At 41.4% G+C, this 22,401-nt stretch overlaps 2 protein-coding genes across 17 annotated transcripts in view; both read right to left on the reverse strand.

Annotated features, from left to right (window-relative positions):
* Nucleotides 1-2,980: 2,980 nt before the first annotated feature.
* Nucleotides 2,981-12,700, reverse strand: LOC133568014 (zinc finger and BTB domain-containing protein 14-like). Its single transcript, XM_061919690.1, has 2 exons — nucleotides 12,564-12,700; nucleotides 2,981-5,044 (listed from the first exon to the last, which is right to left on the reverse strand). Exon 2 carries the CDS (start codon nucleotides 5,019-5,021, stop codon nucleotides 3,861-3,863), a length of 1,161 nt encoding a protein of 386 aa, XP_061775674.1. The 5' UTR covers nucleotides 5,022-5,044; nucleotides 12,564-12,700; the 3' UTR covers nucleotides 2,981-3,860.
* A 7,975-nt stretch (nucleotides 12,701-20,675) lies between these two features.
* The window catches only part of LOC133568015 (band 4.1-like protein 3), a 168,541-nt gene continuing 166,815 nt past the window's right edge, over nucleotides 20,676-22,401 (reverse strand). For all 16 annotated transcript variants that reach the window (XM_061919696.1, XM_061919706.1, XM_061919693.1 and 13 more), the window contains one exon: nucleotides 20,676-21,520. Coding sequence is in view for 2 of the 16 variants with exons in the window: in XM_061919699.1 (XP_061775683.1) it covers nucleotides 21,515-21,520 (6 nt within the window). In the remaining 14 variants the exon portion in view is untranslated. The remainder of the gene's footprint in view (nucleotides 21,521-22,401) is intronic.

Below are 22,401 nucleotides of genomic sequence, written 5' to 3' on the forward strand. Positions count from 1 at the left end.
TAAATATATACGTGTATATATACACACACATATATACGAATATATATACATACATACATACACACATATATATATACGCATATATATACACATGTATATATACATACACATATATATACACACACATATATATATACATATACACATATATATATATACAAATATATATATATATATTTATTTACATACATATATACATATATATATATACATATACACATAAATATATATACATATATACACATACATATTTATATATACACATATACATATATACACACACATATACATCTATATATATATACACACATACATATATATATAAACATAAATATATATGTGTATATATACACACACATATATAGGAATATATATACATACATACACACATATATATATATACGCATATATATACACATGTATATATACATACACATATATACACACACATATATATACACATACATACATATATATATATACATATATATATATATATACAAATATATATATATACATACATATAAATATTTATTTACATACATATATATACATATACACAAATATATACACATACATATTTATATATACACATATATGTATATACACACATATACATCTATATATATACACACATACATATATATATAAACATAAATATATACGTGTATATATACACACACATATTCATATATATATATACACACACACACATGCACGCACACATACTGTATGTACGTGTGCGTGAGATGAATGTAATTAAAGCTTATTTTAATGAGACTCTTGTCTTTTCTGGGAAGTATGTGGCAGTGGCAGATCTCCGTGGAGCCACACTGGAGACAGGAGGCTTGTGGTCGGCACCAGAGAACCACGCCGGCCCGAGTAATGGAAACCGGGTGTTTCGCACCACGCGCATGCGCACACGACTGAAGCGAGCCTGAGAGCCACGCAGTATCACGCCGACACGAACATGTGCAATTATAATTCACGCACACGCGCATCAAAGAAACCGGACGGCAGGAAAATACCCAGCTTTGGAAATATGTGCACATTTGCATGCACGTCCACGCGTGGCAGCTCATGCATACATGCAAACAAATAAGCGCTCTCGGCTTCGCGCACACGCACGCGTGACTGCACCTCTGCACGCACGTCTCATCAAAAACACGCGTGCAAAGTCCCCATTACACATGCGTGCGCACGCACACACGCGAAAGGCGCTTAGAGCACGCACACAATAAGCCCTCGTCATATCTCGTCCCAGCCTGCTGCTCCAACACGCACACAGCAAGCAGGAGACACGACCCACTGCAGCAACACCCCACTCAGGTGCTACTGTCCGACGGAAGTATTGCAAAATGCTTTTTGGGGGGCAAAGCAACAGGTCAGTGTGCGCAGGACGCCCTCTGGTGGCGAACTGACACATTGCAGCAGAGTCCAAAGTTTCCACTGCAAAGTGCGTGACGGCTCCCACGAACAATCACGCGCTCGTCCTTGTGACAGGAGTTGACCTACTTCTGCAAAATGGCGACAGAGCCGGAAGTCCCAAATAAAAAAAAATAAAAAAAAGTAAAACAAAGGTAAAATATGAGAAGATTTTAGTGGGGAGAACGTGATAACACGTTTTTAGTTTTTTGTACAAAATAAAAATATTAAAAAAAATATTGTTGGTCGATTTTTATGAGATTCATAAACATTATAGTAATACATACAATATATTTTTGCATTACAATAGTTTGTGAAAACATAAATAAATGGCATTAGTGTACTTTCTTTCACCTGTAAAAACGTAAAGCTCGTTTCCACCTAACATCCATCCATCCATCCGTCTTCTACCGCTTATCCGAGGTCGGGTCGCGGGGGCAGCAGCCTAAGCAGAGAAGCCCAGACTTCCTCCCTCTCCCCAGCCACTTCGTCCAGCTCCTCCCGGGGGATCCCGAGGCGTTCCCAGGTCAGCCGGGAGACATAGTCTTCCCAACGTGTCCTGGGTCTTCCCCGTGGCCTCCTACCGGTTTGACGTGCCCTAAACACCCCCCTTGGGAGGTGACCAGATGCTCGAACCACCTCATCTGGCTCCTTTCCATGTGGAGGAGCAGCGGTTTTACTTTGAGTTCCTCCCGGATGGCAGAGCTTCTCACCCGATCTATAAGGCCGCTTGTACCCGTGATCTTGTCCTTTCAGTCATAACCCAAAGCTCATGACCATAGGTGAGGATGGGAACGTAGATCGACCGGTAACGAGAGCTTTGCCTTCCGGCTCAGCTCCTTCTTCACCACAACGGATCGATACAACGTCCGCATTACTGAAGACGCCGCACCGATCCGCCTGTCGATCTCACGATCCACTCTTCCCTCACTCGTGAACAAGACTCCTAGGTACTTGAACTCCTCCACTTGGGGCAGGGTCTCCTCCCCAACCCGGAGATGGCACTCCACCCTTTTCCGGACAAGACATGTGGACTCTCACTCGGAGGTGCTGATTCTCATCCCGGTCGCTTCACACTCGGCTGCGAACCGATCCAGTGAGAGCTGAAGATCCCGGCCAGATGAAGCCATCGGGACCACATCATCTGCAGAAAGCAGAGACCTGATCCTGCGGCCACCAAACCAGAACCCCTCAACGCCTTGAATGCGCCTAGAAAATCTGTCCATAAAAGTTATGAACAGAATCGGTGACAAACATATCCATGGAAAAAAACAAATAGTAGAGTGAAAGTGAAATACTAAATTAAGGTTATCATGAACACAAGAATATCATATTTTCTTAGGAAAAGCTGTCATTTTAATCATTTAGACTCGTTTTCACACAGAAATGTATCCTAAACTGAAACTTTTTTTTGTTTTTGTCGTCAAAAAAGCAACTTATTTTGCATCAAACATCATATTCATTGTAATAGTCCCACTTTCCCCTGTTTTAGTATTAAATAAACTTAAATCCTGCATAATTAAAAGCTCTTCACAACAGCATCAAGAAGCAAACGTAGGAAAACACAGCAAATGGTGTTTATTGTCAAAGCGTCAGACAACATAATTGATATATTTATATATTTGTGTGAGTGTGTGTGTGTGTGTGCATAATTCCTTATTGTGAACTGCAATTGTGCAACAACCTAAGCGAGCGTATGTACACAAGGTCTATCCTCCACTGCTGATAGGCGGGTGACACTTCCATACTGTATAACAGTAAATCTAGTCAAGCGGCCCCGCAATCCAACACTTTGGTCTGACTCTGAATGGCGACTGACTCGTACAGTGTAGTAATAATAATAATAATATTCAATCAGTACAACTAAACACGTCCATTAAAAACATTCACATGAATATACGCAACTAATGTTAAACCCAAGCTCCGCCCTCACCCCAAACTCCCTTTTTGGCGCCATAAAAATCCATGAGGGTTATCCCCAGGGGTGACCAAAGTGCGGCATTGGGGCCATTTCCAGTCCTGGGCATATTAAAATAGAATTACATTAATTTGCTTTGTCAGCTATTATGTTGTTTTGTTCGGTGAGTTCAGTATTAATGTACCCACTTTGGATTGTTTTTCTACTTTTGGACACCCCCGGTTAAAACAAACATTTAAATGTTAGAGACCCCGCCAAAGTAAAAGTGGTAATGAGCAATTGCAGTGCAGTGTGAAAAATAGATGTATAGTAGCGTGAACTAAACATTTACATGAGTTTACACATGGAGACGCCATCTTTCCAACCATGGCAAGTCTTTCCAACATGCGCCGCTCTCTCCGTGGGCCCGCCCCCATCCGTTAAATGTCCGTGGCTTGCCTCCCCCCTGCCCGTCAAGAGTCTGTTTGTCGGGGTTTGGGGTCCAAAAGCGCGCCCCCCTCTCCCTCCCTGCCACCGCTCAGCAGTCAGAGTTGTGCGAGTGTGCCGCCGTCTCCAGCTTCCAGTCCCTCTGGTCGTCGGTGGCGTGCTGCGAGGCGGCCGGCGACAGCGACATCTGTCTGCGGGGGTTGCCGCTGTGCATGGTGTTCCAGTGGCGCTTCAGGTCCGAGGCTTTGATGAAGGCCTTGTCGCACGAGCCGCAGTTGAACGGCCGCTCGCCGCGGTGCTGCCGCTCGTGGTCCTTCAGGTGCGACTTGTGCTTGAAGGCCTTCTCGCAGAGCTGGCAGGCGAAGGGCCGCTCGTTGCTGTGCACGCGTTCGTGGCGCTTGAGGTCGGGCCCGCGGATGAAGGCCTTCCCGCACACCACGCAGCGGTGCGGCTTGAAGCCGGAGTGGATCTTGAGGTGCTCCTTGAGGTGGGCGGCGGTGGTGAAGGCCTTGGGGCAGTGCTCGCAGCCGTAGGGCCGGTTGGCGGTGAGCAGGCGCTCCTTCTTGGCGCTGTGCTCCAAGGGCTTGGCGCCGGCGCTCGGGCAGGAGCCGTGGTCGCGGTGGCCATACAGCAGGTACTCCAACTTCATGTCGCTGGTGGACGACGAGCCCCAGCCGTGGGCGTGGGCGTCCTTGGCCATGCCCGTGTTGTAGCCGTGCGGCTGCGGCACGTGGGACGCCCCCGCGCCCATGCCGTCCATGCCCTGGTCGTAGAAGCTGTTCTTCCTCACCTCCTCCATGGCCAGCTCCTTCAGGATGGCGTCCTGGGCTCGCAGGCCGTGGTCGCCGGGGGCCTGGTTCTCCCGCGTCTTCATGTTGGTCAGCTCCCGCTTCTGCGAGCACAAGTTATCCAGGAAGTTGATGCCCAGGATCTGGCCGGACGACATCATCATGTTGATGTCCTTCTTCCTGACGGCCAGGCGAGCCGTGTACATGTAGTTGAGCACCTCCTCGAAGATGTCCGAGCGGATGAAGTCTAGCTCCACGATGGAGTTGTCGTCGTCGTTCTGCTTCTTGAAGAGCTTCTTGAAGTAGTTGCTGCAGGCCGCCAAGACGCAGCGGTGAGCCCTGAATTCGATATTCTCCACCACCACCACTACGTCACAGTGCTCACCTTCCATCCGCTGCTGGTTCAGCATCTTCAGGAACGTCGCCTTGTGGTCGTAGTCGACGTAGCGCAATAATTCGGACATGTTTCCGCCGGAATGGGAGCAACCTGGAGGGGAGGGACCAACACCAGTCAGTGACGGAAGACTTCCAGGACTACTAAGAGTACAGTTGGTACAAAATGCGACTGCTAGACTTTTGACAAGAACAAGAAAGTTTGATCACATTAAGCTAGGGCTGGGCGATATATCGATATATCCCGGGTTTGTCTCTGTGTGATATAGAAAATGACTATATCGTAATGGGGCAGTATAGCTCAGTTGGTAGAGTGGCCGTGCCAGCAACTTGAGGGTTGCAGGTTAGATTCCCGCTTCCGCCATCCTAGTCACTGCCGTTGTGTCCTTGGGCAAGACACTTTACCCACCTGCTCCCAGTGCCACCCACACTGGTTTAAATGTAACTTAGACATTGGGTTTCACTATGTAAATCCCTTTGAGTCACTAGAGAAAAGCGCTATATAAATATAATTCAGTTCAGTTAATATATGTTCTCACGCAGGACTTTTAACTGCGGACGTACACTTCAGGCTCTTTCCTGGGTCTCCTCGTAGACAAGCCAGCGAACATTTGTCAAAAACTGTCACGTCACATGCACACTCTCGAAGGGCAGAGAGCTAGCGACGTGGCTAACGTTAGCTGCTAACGTAGCCGTACGAGAGAAAGATGCTGCGGATCTGGTAACAAATGAAGGAAGACTTCATTCCCAATAAAAACCGCAGGGGGTCCATCGTCTGGCGGTGGTTCGGCTTCAAGTGGGAATATGTCGAACAGACAACCGTAATTTGTCAAGTGTGGGGCAAAAGCGTTGCTATAAAAAGTAGCATTATTGCTAATATGTAGCATTGTTTGTAAAGTCACTCACTAGAGAATGAAGAGAATTTCATAACCTTAGAAACACACCACATAGTGAAGGATGAATACTATTTGATTTCCTATTATGCAGCTCATTTTTATTTGACACTTAAATGTCTCTGACAATCTTGCACTTTCTGTTTTGGAAATGACTTAAATCAGGGGTGCCCATTACGTCGATCGTGAGCTACCAGTCGACCGCGGGGGGTGTGTCAGTCGATCTCCAGCCGGGCTTTTAAAAAAAATATACCTAAAAATGAGTGATCATCAATCTTCACCAAGACGTCACTTAAATGACATTCACGGTACCGGAGGGTCTTGTGAGATGACGCTGGCTGCTGCAAGATCATTATTATGAAAATATGACCGAGAGGAAGGCGAGAAACACTTTTTATTTCTACAGACTCTCGCGCCGTACCTTCCGTCAAAACTCTAAAGGCCGACTGCACATTTCCTATCTTCACAATAAAAGCCCTGCTTCATGCTGCCTGCGCTAACTAAATACAGAGTCTCGGAAAACTGGCGTGCACAAGCGATCCCTCAGAAAGCTGGCGTGCACATCAACTGTGCACGCCAGCTTTCCGAGACTCTTATTTTGTTAGCGCAGGCAGCATGAAGCAGGGCTTTTATTGTGAAGATAGGAAATGTGCAGTCGGCCTTTAGAGTTTTGATGGAAGGGACGGCGCGAAAGTCTGTTGAAATAAAAAGTGTTTCTCACCTTCCTCTCTGTCATCTTTTCATAATAATGAACTGGCAGCAGCCAGCGTCATCTCAAAAGACCCTCGGGTGCCGTGAATGTCAATCAAGCAAGCTACGGAATTTGCCGCCAATGTTTTTCTTGTAAAGTGTATGGAAGCTGGATGAATTAGATGCCAAAAACCAACCACTTTCATGTGGTATTGTACAGAAAGGACAACTTTTTTTCTCCTCCATTTGAAAATGTGGGCGTTATCATTACTGTCTGATTCCAATCAATGCAAGTCATCAGAATCAGGTAATACACCAACTTATATTCTTGTCTTTGTGAAAGAAAGACATCTATATGTGTTACACATGCTTGTATTATCATTAAACACATTTAACTTGTTTACAAAAATGTCTCTTTCAGAAATAAATAAATATAAATGATATATATAAATGAGGTAGATCCCCTCGAGTTGGTCAATTGAAAAGTAGCTCGCCTGCAGAAAAAGTGTGGGCACCCCTGACTTAAATGTTTGTGCCATTGCTTAATAACTGTTTAATAAATACACTTTTGGTCAATTGACTTAGTTGTGATTTCCCTCTCTGCATGAAAGTTTAAAAGTAGCATATATTAATGCAGTATGAAGAAGAATGTTTTAATGTAGACACATAGAATCATCATACTGCTGTGATTATATGCATCAAGTGTTCATTCAAGGCCAAGGCAAAATATCGTAATATATATCGTATATGGCCTAAAAATATCGCGATATCAAAAAAAGGCAATATCGCCCAGCCCTATATTAGGCCTATACTGGCTTCCTGTGCACTTAAGATGTGACTTTAAGGTTTTACTACTTACTTATAAAATACTACACGGTCTAGCTCCATCCTATCTTGCCGATTGTATTGTACCATATGTCCCGGGAAGAAATCTGCGTTCAAAGGACTCCGGCTTATTAGTGATTCCTAGAGCCCAAAAAAAGTCTGCGGGCTATAGAGCGTTTTCCGTTCGGGCTCCAGTACTCTGGAATGCCCTCCCGGTAACAGTTCGAGATGCTACCTCAGTAGAAGCATTTAAGTCTCACCTTAAAACTCATTTGTATACTTTAGCCCAGACATGGGCAAACTACAGCTCGTTGAACGTTTTGATCCCGCCCGCTGAACTTGTCCAAATCATTGAATTTTTTTTTTACAAAAAACTCTTATCAATGTTAAGGCTTCTGCCTCCCGTATGCGTTTTCAGCGCTTGACTGTCATTAAAGAGGATCCACCCATTAAATTCTATTATTAAATTACATTTCATATTATTATCGTGGGCAAATCTCGTTTGTTTCACCATATCCCTGTAATACCGCGTTTCCCCACTAGATGGCGCTCAATGACCTTTTTGGCCTGTGGGATATTACTCCATTCTTCTCTTTAGCTTTGTCCTGTGAGCCCCTCTGTAAAAATGAGCTCATCAAAGCAAAGAAAAGTGGACAGTGAGTGCCGAGTATTTAATGCAGAGCGGACAACGAAATATTTTTTTTACTGAAGTCCGATCAAAGGCTGTGTGTCGGATATGCCAAGAAACTGTCGCGGTTTACAAAGAGTACAATATCGGCCGCCACTTTGCTACAGAAGATGCTAACTTTGTTTGGCTCGACCTAACTCAGTTTTTGATTGATTGATTGATTGATTGATACTTTTATTAGTACATATTCCGTACAATTGACCACTAAATGGTAACCCCCCAATAAGTTTTTCAACTTGTTTAAGTCGGGGTCCACGTTAATCAATTCATGTGAGCAGACATTCAGCGTCATGAACATCAACAAATCCCGTCACAGATCCAGGTTAACTGACTATTTTGTGAGAATTGCCACAAGCAAACTCACTCCAGACTTTGATATATTGGCTAAAAAGGGAGAGCAACAACACTGTTCCCACTGAAACTGTGAGTTTCTCTGCTGTTATTCTGTGATAATCTAAAGCAGGGGTGTCAAACTCAAATACAGAGTGGGCCAAATTTTAAAACTGAACAAAGCCGCGGGCCGAGGTTGAACAAAGTAACCTTTTAATAGGGATCCAAACAAGTTTTGCATTGAATATTATACAAGCAAGGCTTATGTAGCTTTATAGTCACATACAAAATCGAGTTTAAAATTATAATTAAAGCTGCAAGCAGCGTTGGTCGGGTCCGCCTTTGGCTGCTGCCCCCGAGACCCACGGCCGGATAAGCGTTAGAAGACGCCTTGGAGCCACTATTTTGAGAATCTAATGCATTGTGAAAGTAATGCAGTTGTTGTATTGAAGTGAAAATATCAAACTTCCTGTTGATTTTTGCTAAAGTATGTTAATTATTAAAATGTAGGTCTAAGTGAGACCTACATAGTGTTTTTTGTTTCATGTCTCTCTGACATTCCTACCGGAAGTTATAAGCAGTTTTGTCTGTGTTTTTTTCCTAGAAGCAGTTTGTCCGTGTTGTATTCCTAGGGGGCGGTAGAGCGCAATTTTGAGTTTTGAGGTTAGGTTTTTTTCATCAGATCGCAATTTTTGCCAGACCTTATGTGTGTGTCAAGTTTGGTGAGTTTAGAAGCATTTTAAGGGGGTCAAATAACAGCTCAAAGAGGCAAAAAATGACATTTTTTAGGAGACTTTGCACAGGGGTTCTTTGAAGGCGCGTAAAATCAAATCCTGAGAACTTATCAAAACTCTGTTCTATACTTTTAATCAGAAGGGTTCAATCTCTCTCCTGTGCGAGTTTGAAGCCAAAACAACAAACGCACTCAGAGGAGATAATGTTTGAAGAAAGGTGACCGTTTTTTACAAAACTTTTGTTTTGAAGGGGGGATTGCAAACTTCCTGTTGATTTTTGTTGGGGGTTGTCAACCTATGAAATGTAGGTCTAAGCGAGACCTACATAGAGGTTTTTGTTTCATGTCTCTCCGACATTCTTACTGGAAGTTACAAGCAATTTTGTCTGTGTTTTCTTCCTAGGAGCAGTTTTTTCAGTGTTTTATTCAAAAATAGCGCTAGAGCGCAATTTTGAGTTTTGGTTTTTTCATTAGATCGCAATATTCGCCAGTCCTTATGTGTTCGCCAAGTTTGGTGACTTTTGAAGCATTTTAAGGGGGTCAAATTACAGCGCAAAGAGGCAAAATGGCATTTTTTGCGAAAATTTTATTTTGAAGGGGTTTTTGCCAACTTCCTGTAGATTTTTGCTGAAAGAAGTGAGTGTATGAAAATTGGGTCTAAGTCAGACCTACATAGGAGTTTTTGTTTCATGTCGATATGACATTCCTAACAGAAGTTAAATGCAGTTTTGTCTATAATTTTTTTCCCAGGGGGCGCTAGAGCGCAATTTTCTTTTTGGGGGATTGGTTGCTTAGTATGTTGGGAAGGTTTGCTATACCGACGTGTGTGTCAAATTTGGTGAGTTTTGAAGCATGTTAAGGGGTCAAATTACAGCGCGTAGGTGCGGAATAATAATAAAACACGGCAGTTTCTCCACAGGAGTCCTTTGCCATGGGCCAAGGACCCTAATAATGAGTAAAAAATATAAATGGCATATCAAATAAAATGTAAATAAAAATTTGAGGAGAGGGGTTTGGTGGTAGCGGGGGTGTATATTGTAGCATCCCGGAAAAGTTAGCCCACCCCTGCTCTAGCCTTTAAATAGACTCCCTTTTTAGACTAGTTGATCTGTCGTTTCTTTTCTTTTTCTCCTCTGTCCCACTCTCCCTTGTGGAGGGGGTCCGGTCCAATGGCCATGGATGAAGTACTGGCTGTCCAGAGTCGGGACCCAGGATGGACGCTCGCCTGTGTATCGGCTTGGGGACATCTCTGTGCTGCTGATCCGCCTCCGCTTGGGATGGTTTCCTGCTGGTTCCACTACGGATGGGACTCTCGCTACTGTGTTGAATCCACTTTGGACTGGACTCTCACATATGCGGTCCTCTCCAAGGTTTCTCATAGTCATCATTGTCACTGTCACTGACGTCCCAATGGGGTGAGTTTTTCCTTGCCCTTACGTGGGCTCTACCGAGGATGTCGTTGTGGTTTGTGTTGTGGTTTGTGCAGCCCTTTGAGACACTGGTGATTTAGGGCTATATAAATAAACATTGATTGATTGATATATCATAGTGGATCTAACGTAATAGTGAGAGTCCAGTCCATAGTGGATCTAACATAATAGTGGGAGAGTCTAGTCCATAGTGGATCTAACATAATAGTGTGAGTGTCCAGTCCATAGTGGATCTAACATAATAGTGAGAGTCCAGTCCATAGTGGATCCAACATAATAGTAAGAGTCCAGTCCATAGTGGATCTAACATAATAGTGAAAGTCCAGTCCATAGTGGATCTAACATAATAGTGTGAAAGTTCACTCCATAGTGGATCTAACATAATATTGTGAGAGTCCGGTCCATAGTGGATCTAATATAATAGTGTGAAAGTCCAGTCCATAGTGGATCTAACATAATAGTGTGAGAGTCCAGTCCATAGGGAATCCAACATAATAGTGAGAGTCCAGTCCATAGTGGATCTAACATAATAGTGAGAGTCCAGTCCATAGGGAATCCAACATAATAGTGAGAGTCCAGTCCATAGTGGATCTAACATAATAGTGAAAGTCCAGTCCATAGTGGATCTAACATAATTGTGTGAAAATCTAGTCAATAGTGGATCTAACATAATAATGTCAGAGTCCAGTCCATAGTGGATCTAACATAATTGTGAAATTCCAGAACATAGTGGATTTAACATAATAGTGTGAGAGTCCAGTCCATAGTGGATCCAACATAATAGTGAGTCCGGTCCATAGTGGATCTAACATAATAGTGAAAGTCCAGTCCATAGTGGATCTAACATAATACTAGCATAATATTGTGAGAGTCCAGTCCATAGTGGATCTAACATAATAGTGAAAGTCCAGTCCATTGTGGATCTAACATAGTGTGAGAATCCAGTCCATAGTGGAACTAACATAATAGTGAGAGTCCAGTCCATAGTGGATCTAACATAATAGTGTGAGAATCCAGTCCATAGTGGATCTAACATAATAATAGTGAGAGTCCAGTCCATAGTGGATCTAACATAAGTGTGAAAGTCCAGTCCATAGTGGATCTAACATAATAGTATGAGAGTACAGTCCATAGTGGATCTAACATAAAAGTGAGTGTCCAGTCGATAGTGGATCCAACATAATAGTGAAAGTCCAGTCCATAGTGGATCCAACATAATAGTGAACATTTAGTCCATAGTAGATCTAACATAATAGTGAACATTTAGTCCATAATGGATCTAACATAATAGTGAAAATCTAGTCCATAGTGGATCCAACATAATAGTGAAAGTCCAGTCCATAGTGGATCTAACAGTGAAAATCTAGTCCATAGTGGATCCAACATAATGGTGAAAGTCCAGTCCATGGTGGATCTAACAAAATGGAGTTACCCACATATGCAGTCCTCTCCAAGGTTTCTCATAGTCATCATTGTCACTGTCACCGACGTCCCACTGGGGTGAGTTTTTCCTTGCCCTAATGTTGGCTCTACCGAGGATGTCGTTGTGGCTTGTGCAGCCCTTTGAGACATTGGTGATTTTAAGGCTATATAAATAAACATTGACAGATAAATAGATTAATTACAGGTGTTTGTTTCCGCTAAAAGTGATCACAAGTGTTTAAATAAGAGCATGCATTACTGGGTCAGGCGGGGGGGAAACAGGCCTAAGCTAAGCTGCACTAATGCGAATAAAGTCAAGAGCAAGAAAGCGTCTGAGAAAAGATGCACTTCTAGCCGGCCAAGTTCGGCGTGAAGCAGCCGGGTTTGTCGTGACAAGAGAGACTCGGAGAGAGAATATTTCACATCTGACTGCGTCCAGTCCAGCCATCTTGGCTCCGCTGGCATGTTCCCGTCTCTTTACACACAAACAGCGGCGACGCGGCCCAACACAACCCTGCCTTAAACCCCAGCCTGGCCCCCGGGATGTGGTCGCCCAGCGCGCGGCGGAGAGAAGCGAGCGGGAAGGGGGAAATGTTTCCTACCCGAACGTGGAAGAAGATCCCGGGTTGTGACGCCAGCAAGACTGTCGACGACCCAGAGAGAAGCTGTCGTCGCCTCTTCCTCCTCGTCTTGTTGTCACCGCCGCGCCAAGCAGGAAACGCAGGGCGGGCTGGCTGACACCCAGCGGCCCGGGGTGGTACTGCACCTGTGCTGTCTATTTAGGAGAGCACCGCCCACTCGGAGGAAGAATGTTGACCAGGGGTCACCAAGGCGGGGCCCGCGGGCACCAGGTCGCCCGTAAGGACCAGATGAGTCGCCCGCTGTTCTAAAAATAGCTCAAATAGCAGCACTTACCAGTGAGCTGCCTTTATTTTTTAAATTATATTTATTTACTAGCAAGCTGGTCTCACTTTCATCGACATTTTTAATTCTTAGAGAGACAAAACTCAAATAGAATTTGAAAATCCAAGAAAATATTTTAAAGACTTGGTCTTCACTTGTTGAAATAAATTCATTTATTTTTTTACTTTGCTTCTTATAACTTTCAGAAATACAATTTTAGAGAAAAAATACAACCTTAAAAATGATTTTAGGATTTTTAAACACATATACCTTTTTACCTTTTAAATTCCTTCCTCTTCTTTCCTGACAATTTAAATCAATGTTCAAGTAATTTATTTATTTATTATTGTAAATAATAATAATTACATTTTAATTTAATTCTTCATGTTAGCTTCTGTTTTTTCAACAAAGAATATTTGCGAAATACTTCTTCAAACTTATGATTAAAATAATAAAATATATATTCTGGCAAATCTAGAAAATCTGTACAATATAATTTAAACCTTATTTCAAAGTCTTTTAAAATTTTTGTTCTGGAAAATCTCGAAGAAATAATGATTTGTCTTTGTTAGAAATATAGCTTGGTCCAATTTGTTATATATTCTAACAAAGTGCAGATTGGATTTTAACACATTTAAAACATGTCATCAAAATTCTAAAATGAATCTTAATCAGGAAAAATTACTAATGATGCTCCATAAATTTTTTTTTTTTTTTTTTCAAAAAGATTCGCATTAGCTAGTATTTCTCTTAATTTTTTTTCGGTTGAATTTAGAATTTTAAAGAGTCGAATTTGAAGATAAAATATGTTTCAAAATTTTATTTTAATTTTTTTCGTGTTTTCTCCTCTTTCAAACCATTCAATTAAGTGTTTTTTTCATAATTTCTTCTCTACAAAAAACTTTCCGTAAAAGGAAAAAAAATGTACGACGGAATGACAGACAGAAATACCTATTTTTTTACATGTATAGATTTATTTATTAAAGGTAAATTGAGCAAATTGGCTATTTCTGGCAATTTATTTAAGTGTGTATCAAACTGGTAGCCCTTCACATGAATCAGTACCCAAGAAGTAGCTCTTGGTTTCAAAAAGTTTGGTGACCCCTGCTGTAAAGATTTAAAGTCACTCAAAATCAGGTTTTACATTAACTTTTAACCAAACTGAATGTTTATTGATTAATATTCTACCGCCTATCCTAACATATATATATATATATATATATATATATATATACATGATTACATACACACACACATATATATATATATATTAAATATATATATATGTGTGCATATATAGTCACACATATATATTTTATATATATATGTGTGTATATAATCATATACATAATATGTATGTGTATATATACACACACACACATATACATGTGTATGTATATTTATATTTTATATATATATACATATATGTATATATGTGTGTATATATACACAAACACACACACATATATATATATTTATATATATATACACATATACATGTATATGACTACATATAAACACACACATATACATATACACATTATATATACATATATATAAAATTACACCCACAGTAGTGAAGTGATCCAATGTATATGTATATGATTACACACACACACGTGTATAGATATATATATATATACTGTATAAACACACACACAGTAATATATATACATACATATATATACGTATATATATATATATGTATGTATATCTCTTTGGCAGTTTAGTCACAGATGACCATGCTAATTTACGCTCTTGTGTCAGACACTTGTTTCAATATGTTTACTTTTTTTTTTTCGTTTATTTTTTAAATTTTGTAATGGTACTTTAATTATTATTAATAGTTTACTGTTGTTGTATCTTTTAAAATAATTTTGTTATCCTATTTTAGTAAATTATTTGTAATATCTTTTCCGTTTTAATGAATGTTGTAATGATACAATGTACTTATTTAATTATAATTTTCCAAATTTTAACTTGATATGTATATAAACACATATATATATACATACATATATGTGTATACACACACATATACACACCAGTGACGTGCAGTGAACTAAACACCAGGTGAGGTTTACATACTTTTTTTTTCTTCTTTTTTTTTACTTAAATTCATATGTGCAGCTCTAGTCATTGTTGATTTAAGTTGCACATTAGAGTTACAGGAAACAAAAGGGAATTATTCGCTTTCATAAAAACGTTATCGTAATGATATGATATGATAAATGTGTCCAAAAACTATTTGATAAAGTTGTTATTAAATACTTTTTGGTCCCATTGGCTTTTAACAAAATAAATCAAGTATTGTGAGTGTATCTTACCTTTCTGTATTTGTAACTGAAGCAGCAATAGTTATCCTCCATGAAAACATACTTTGTATGATCGCATTCATTTTGTCCTTAAGTCCAGTTGAGAGAAGTATTTCATCTTGGATACAGTAAATAATCCTCCATATTGGCAGACACATTCATTTGATTTAATTTCATTCCAAGAAATTAAACAATATTTTTGCATCTTACAAAAAACACCCACAAACGCTGGCTTACTCTAATAAAAATGCCATGTTTGTTATAAATAAAGTTAAAAGAAAAAAGACTGGCTTCTGTTAGAGAGACCTGTGTCTGCTAGCTTGAGCGCCCACATTTCTCCCAGTGTGGCGAGTCAGAGTACTGCTGAGGCATCGAACTGCAAGTTGACAATATATCGCCCCCTACCTTGAGGCAGAGGTACTTGCTGCCTCACGGCCTGCCTTTTCCCCGTGGCAACAAGCATGTGCCCCCTCGCGCTCACACGCCCAATACACACTGTGTGTGTAGCCGTGGAGGGACCACCTGTGTCTGCCTCACTTCTCGTCTACTGCGTTGTTTTGATCAGGAAACATGGAATTTCCGCGATTTTGGCCATGGAAATTACCAACATTTACAGGAACCACACCAAAACACATAGAAAGCATAAACTAAAAGAGAAATGTTCAAACGTATTTAATTTTTTTACTTCGTTTTGGAACATTTCATGGTTAAGCACCCTGGTATTAATGGCACTTGTTTGAACTCGTCATCTGTATAAAAGACACCTGTCGACAGCCTCAAACAGTCAGACTCCAAACTCCACTATGGCCAAGACCAAAGAGCTGTCGAAGGACACCAGGAAAAGAATTGTAGACCTGCACCAGACTGGGAAGAGTGAATCCACAATAGGCAAGCAGCTTGGTGTGAAAAACTCAACTGTGGGAGCAATTATCAGAAAATGGAAGACATACAAGACCACTGATAATCTCCCTCGATCTGGGGCTCCACGCAAGATCTCATCCCGTGGGGTCAAAATGATCATGAGAACGGTGAGCAAAAATCCCAGAACCACAGGGGGGGACCTGGTGAATGACCTGCAGAGAGCTGGGACCAAAGTAACAAAGATTACCATCAGTAACACACTACGCCAACAGGGAATCAAATCCTGCAGTGCCAGACGTGACCCCCTGCTTAAGCCAGTGCATGTCCAGGCCCGTCTGAAGTTTGCCAGAGATTACATGGATGATACAGCAGAGGATTGGGAGAGTCATGTGGTCAGATGACACCAAAATAGAACTTTTTGGTATAAACTCAACTCCTTGGTTTGGAGGAAGAAGAATACTGAGTTGCATCCCAAGAACACCTTACCTACTGTGAAGCATGGGGGTGGAAACATCATGCTTTGGGGCTGTTTTTCTGCTAAGGGGACAGGACGATTGATCCGTGTTAAGGAAATAATGAATGGGGCCATGTATCGTAAGATTTTGAGCCAAAACCTCCTTCCCTCAGTGAGAGCTTTGAAGATGAAACGTGGCTGGGTCTTCCAGCATGACAATGATCCCAAACCCACCGCCCGGGCAACGAAGGAGTGGCTCCGTAAGAAGCATTTGAAAGTCCTGGAGTGGTCTAGCCAGTCTCCAGACCTCAATCTGTGGAGGGAGTTGAAAGTCCGTGTTGCTCGGCGACAGCCCCAAAACATCACTGCTCTCGAGAAGATCTGCATAGAGGAATGGACCAAAATACCAGCTACTGTGTGTGCAAACCTGGTAAAGAACAATAGTAATCGTTTGACCTCTGTTATTGCCAACAAAGGTTATATTACAAAGTATTGAGTTGAATTTTTGTCATTGACCAAATACTTATTTTCCACCATCATTTAAAATTCCTACAATGTGAATTCCTGGATTTTTTTTTTCCCACATTCTGTCTCTCACAGTTGAAGTGTACCTATGATGAAAATGACAGACCTCTGTCATCATTTTAAGTGGGAGAACTTGCACAATCGCTGGCTGACTAAATACTCTTTTGCCCCACTGTATATATATATATATATATATATGTTTATACATATATATATTCACACACACATATGTATATATACATAAATATTCACACACATATATGTATATATACACTATATATACATTTAAATGTATATATATATATATATATACACATCTATACATATATATGCACATATATTATATGTATATATATACACACATAATACATATATATTCACACACATATGTATATATACATAAATATTCACACACATATATATGTATATATACACTATATAAACATAAATATATATATATATATACACATCTATACATATATATGCACATATATGTATATATATACATATATACACACATAATACATATATATATATACATACATATATATATATATATATATATATGGTTTCCCACACATTCATTTATTTGTGGCGGCCCGCCACGAAAGAATTAGGGCCACCACAAATAAATACAAAAATAAATAAAAAAATAAAAATATTTTTTATATTTTTTTCCGGCTTTCGACTCACTCAACCGCTCATAAAAGCAATGGGACTCTGTCTGTGAATGGAGCTTGTAGTTACATATATAAATATGTACATTAAGTGTTGTAATTATATTTCAACTCCGTATTCTTCTTGGTCATCGCCGCTTCCGCCTCCCCCCCACCCCACCCTCGCCCCACCGCCCAAATGAAACACCACAAATAGATGCCTGACCTGTGGGAAACACTGATAATTATATACAAAATTACAGCCGCAGTCAAGTGATCTAACACTATTTATATTTATATTTATATGTGGGCTCTATTGATAACCTCACTAACAACTTTAACGACGCCCTGCGCGAAACCATTGATAACATAGCACCGCTAAAGTTTAAAAAGGCTCCAAAAAAGCGCACCCCGTGGTTTACAGAAGAAACTAGAGCTCAGAAATTATTATGCAGAAAGCTGGAACGCAAATGGCGCACGACTAAACTTGAGGTGCACCATCAAGCATGGAGTGATGGTTTAATAACTTATAAACGCATGCTTACCTTAGCTAAAGCTAATTATTACTCAAATCTCATCCACCGTAATAAAAACGATCCTAAATTTTTGTTTAGTACGGTAGCATCGCTAACCCAACAAGGGACTCCTTCCAGTAGCTCCACCCACTCAGCTGATGACTTTATGCAATTCTTTAGTAAGAAAATTGAAGTCATTAGAAAGGAGATTAAAGACAATGCGTCCCAGCTACAACTGGGTTCTATTAACACTGACACGATTGTATATGCGGCGGATACTGCCCTCCAAAATAGTTTCTCTCGTTTTGAGGAAATGACATTAGAGGAATTGTTACAACGTGTAAATGGAATAAAACAAACAACATGTTTACTTGACCCTCTTCCTGGGAAACTGATCAAGGAGCTCTTTGAATTATTAGGTCCATCAGTGCTAAATATTATAAACTTATCACTCTCCTCGGGCACTGTTCCCCTAGCATTCAAAAAAGCGGTTATTCATCCTCTTCTTAAAAGACCTAACCTCGATCCTGACCTCATGGTAAACTACCGACCGGTGTCTCACCTTCCCTTTATTTCAAAAATCCTCGAAAAAATTGTTGCGGAGCAGTTAAATGAACACTTAGCGTCTAACAATCTATGTGAAACCTTTCAATCCGGTTTCAGAGCAAATCACTCGACGGAGACAGCCCTCGCAAAAATGACTAATGATCTATTGCTAACGATGGATTCTGATGCGTCATCTATGTTGCTGCTCCTCGATCTTAGCGCTGCTTTCGATACCGTCGATCATAATATTTTATTAGAACGTATCAAAACACGAATTGGTATGTCAGACTTAGCCCTGTCTTGGTTTAACTCTTATCTTACTGATAGGATGCAGTGTGTCTCCCATAACAATGTGACCTCGGACTACGTTAAGGTAACGTGTGGAGTTCCCCAGGGTTCGGTCCTTGGCCCTGCACTCTTCAGCATCTACATGCTGCCGCTAGGTGACATCATACGCAAATACGGTGTTAGCTTTCACTGTTATGCTGATGACACCCAACTCTACATGCCCTTAAAGCTGACCAACACGCCGGACTGTAGTCAGCTGGAGGCGTGTCTTAATGAAATTAAACAATTGATGTCCGCTAACTTTTTGCAACTCAACGCCAAAAAAACGGAAATGCTGATTATCGGTCCTGCTAGACACCGAACTCTATTTAATAATACAACTTTAACATTTGACAACCAAACAATTAAACAAGGCGACACGGTAAAGAATCTGGGTATTATCTTCCACCCAACTCTCTCCTTTGAGGCACACATTAAAAGCGTTACTAAAACGGCCTTCTTTCATCTCCGTAATATCGCTAAAATTCGCTCCATTCTGTCCACTAAAGACGCTGAGATCATTATCCATGCGTTTGTTACGTCTCGCCTCGACTACTGTAACGTATTATTTTCGGGTCTCCCCATGTCTAGCATTAAAAGATTACAGTTGGTACAAAATGCGGCTGCTAGACTTTTGACAAGAACAAGAAAGTTTGATCACATTACACCTGTACTGGCTCACCTGCACTGGCTTCCTGTGCACTTAAGATGTGACTTTAAGGTTTTACTACTTACGTATAAAATACTACACGGTCTAGCTCCATCCTATCTTGCCGATTGTATTGTACCATATGTCCCGGCAAGAAATCTGCGTTCAAAGGACTCCGGCTTGTTAGTGATTCCCAAAGCCCAAAAAAAGTCTGCGGGCTATAGAGCGTTTTCCGTTCGGGCTCCAGTACTCTGGAATGCCCTCCCGGTAACAGTTTGAGATGCCACCTCAGTAGAAGCATTGAAGTCTCACCTTAAAACTCATTTGTATACTGTAGCCTTTAAATAGACTCCCTTTTTAGACCAGTTGATCTGCTGTTTCTTTTCTTTTTCTTCTATGTCCCACTCTCCCCTGTGGAGGGGGTCCAGTCCGATCCGGTGGCCATGTACTGCTCGCCTGTGTATCGGCTGGGGACATCTCTGCGCTGCTGATCCGCCTCCGCTTGGGATGGTTTCCTGCTGGCTCCGCTGTGAACGGGACTCTCGCTGCTGTGTTGGATCCGCTTTGGACTGGACTCTCGCGACTGTGTTGGATCCATTGTGGATTGAACTTTCACAGTATCATGTTAGACCCGCTCGACATCCATTGCTTTCGTCCTCTCCAAGGTTCTCATAGTCATCGTCACCGACGTCCCACTGGATCATTATTGTCGCCGATGTCCCACTGGGTGTGGGTTTTCCTTGCCCTTATGTGGGCCTACCGAGGATGTCGTGGTGGTTTGTGCAGCCCTTTGAGACACTAGTGATTTAGGGCTATATAAGTAAACATTGATTGATTGATATTTACTTTGATCTGAACTCGCTATCATAGACGCTTAAAAGTGGAACAAAACAAAATGGCCTAAATACGAAGTGATTACAAATCCCGACTAAAAGACAAAAAACCGGAAACGATATCAAAAGGTTTCAGTTGTGATATCAACTTTTTATTAATCGGCAAACAATTCAGAACAAAGACACTTGACATCTGCCACGTTTTTTTTTTAATATCACCGATCAGGAGTACAAGAGGTGAGAGTGGAGAATACTTGGCTAGTGTTGAGGAGCACGGCGGACACGTCACAATTCGGGAAAGGTGGAGTCCTCACGCTCAACCTGGCAGCGACGTGGTCTCCCCTCGGGGGACGCTCAAAGCCTTGCGCAGGCACGTTAGCATCTACTTGCTTCCTTTTCAGAATACACCTGGCCTTGTCGTAGCTTTGATGGTTTCCATGACAACCAAAACATAAAATACTAATATTAAAAAAAAATTTCAGTTCAAGTACAAATGAGGAAATCTTTCTGCTGAGCTAAGTTGTATTTAGTGGCAAACACCAGCTAGCAGGGAGGGTGAATACTTGCCGCCGTGACAGAATAATTCTGGAGTGATGTGGCTTGGCGACATCAATAAAAAATAAAACCCGCTACAACAAAGACCCGGTCATTTTAAAAACGGGATAAGGCAGTGAAAGCAACTTTGCTTAACACGGGCGTGAGGACCATTATTATTAATCATCTTTAAAAACTAACTTTCCAGGGTAATCTCACAGGGCGTGGGATAATAATAATAATAATAATAATAATAATAATAATAATAATAATAATAATGCCGTATTGCGTCGTCGCATCATGCATTGATTTTTACTTCTGCAGGTTGGATGGTTGCGACTAGCGGGCAAGCTGCAACATTTGGAGGAGGAAGAGGGAGAGGAAGAGGAGGCTTTATATTCCCGGCGTCATATGTGGAATTGTTGGATGCAGCTGTTAGTCCTGGAAGAGCAGAATAGAAACAAGGTCAGTAGCGGTCTTAGGACGGAAGACGTCAGGACGGCGGCACCCTGCTGTTCACACCTGGTCTGGTCACATGTGCTACACTAACGGGGTCTGGTCACATGTGATGCACTAACGGGGTCTGGTCACATGTGCTGCACTAACGGGGTCTGGTCACATGTGCTGCACTAACGGGGTCTGGTCACATGTGCTACACTAACGGGGTCTGGTCACATGTGCTACAGTAACGAGTAATTAACGGGGGAAATAGATAAATCACAGTTGACCGACTAAAATGAAAAAGCAAAAAGATTAAGGATTTAAAGGGGAACATTATCAGCAGACCTATGTAAGCGTCAATATATACCTTGATGGTGCAGAAAAAAGACCATGTATTTTTTTAACCGATTTCCGAACTCTAAATGGGTGAATTTTGGCGAATTAAACGCCTTTCTGTTTATCGCTCTGGAGGCGATGACGTCAGAATGTGACGTCGCCGAGGTAACACACCCGCCCTTTTCATTTTCAACACATTACAAACACCGGGTCTCAGCTCTGTTATTTTCCGTTTTTTTGACTATTTTTTGGAACCTTGGAGACATCATGCCTCATCGGTGTGTTGTCGGAGGGTGTAACAACACTAACAGGGAGGGATTCAAGTTGCACCACTGGCCCGAAGATGTGAAGTGAAGTGAATTGTATTTATACAGCACTTTTTCTCTAGTGACTCAAAGCGCTTTACAGAGTGAAACCCAGTATCTAATTTTTACATTTAAACCAGTGTGGGTGGCACTGGGAGCAGGTGGGTAAAGTGTCTTGCCCAAGGACACAACGGCAGTGACTAGGATGGCGGGAGCGGGTAATGAACCTGCAACCCTTAG

The sequence above is a fragment of the Nerophis ophidion genome, linkage group LG14 (genome assembly GCF_033978795.1).
Source record: "Nerophis ophidion isolate RoL-2023_Sa linkage group LG14, RoL_Noph_v1.0, whole genome shotgun sequence".
Classification (NCBI taxonomy): Eukaryota; Metazoa; Chordata; class Actinopteri; order Syngnathiformes; family Syngnathidae; genus Nerophis; species Nerophis ophidion.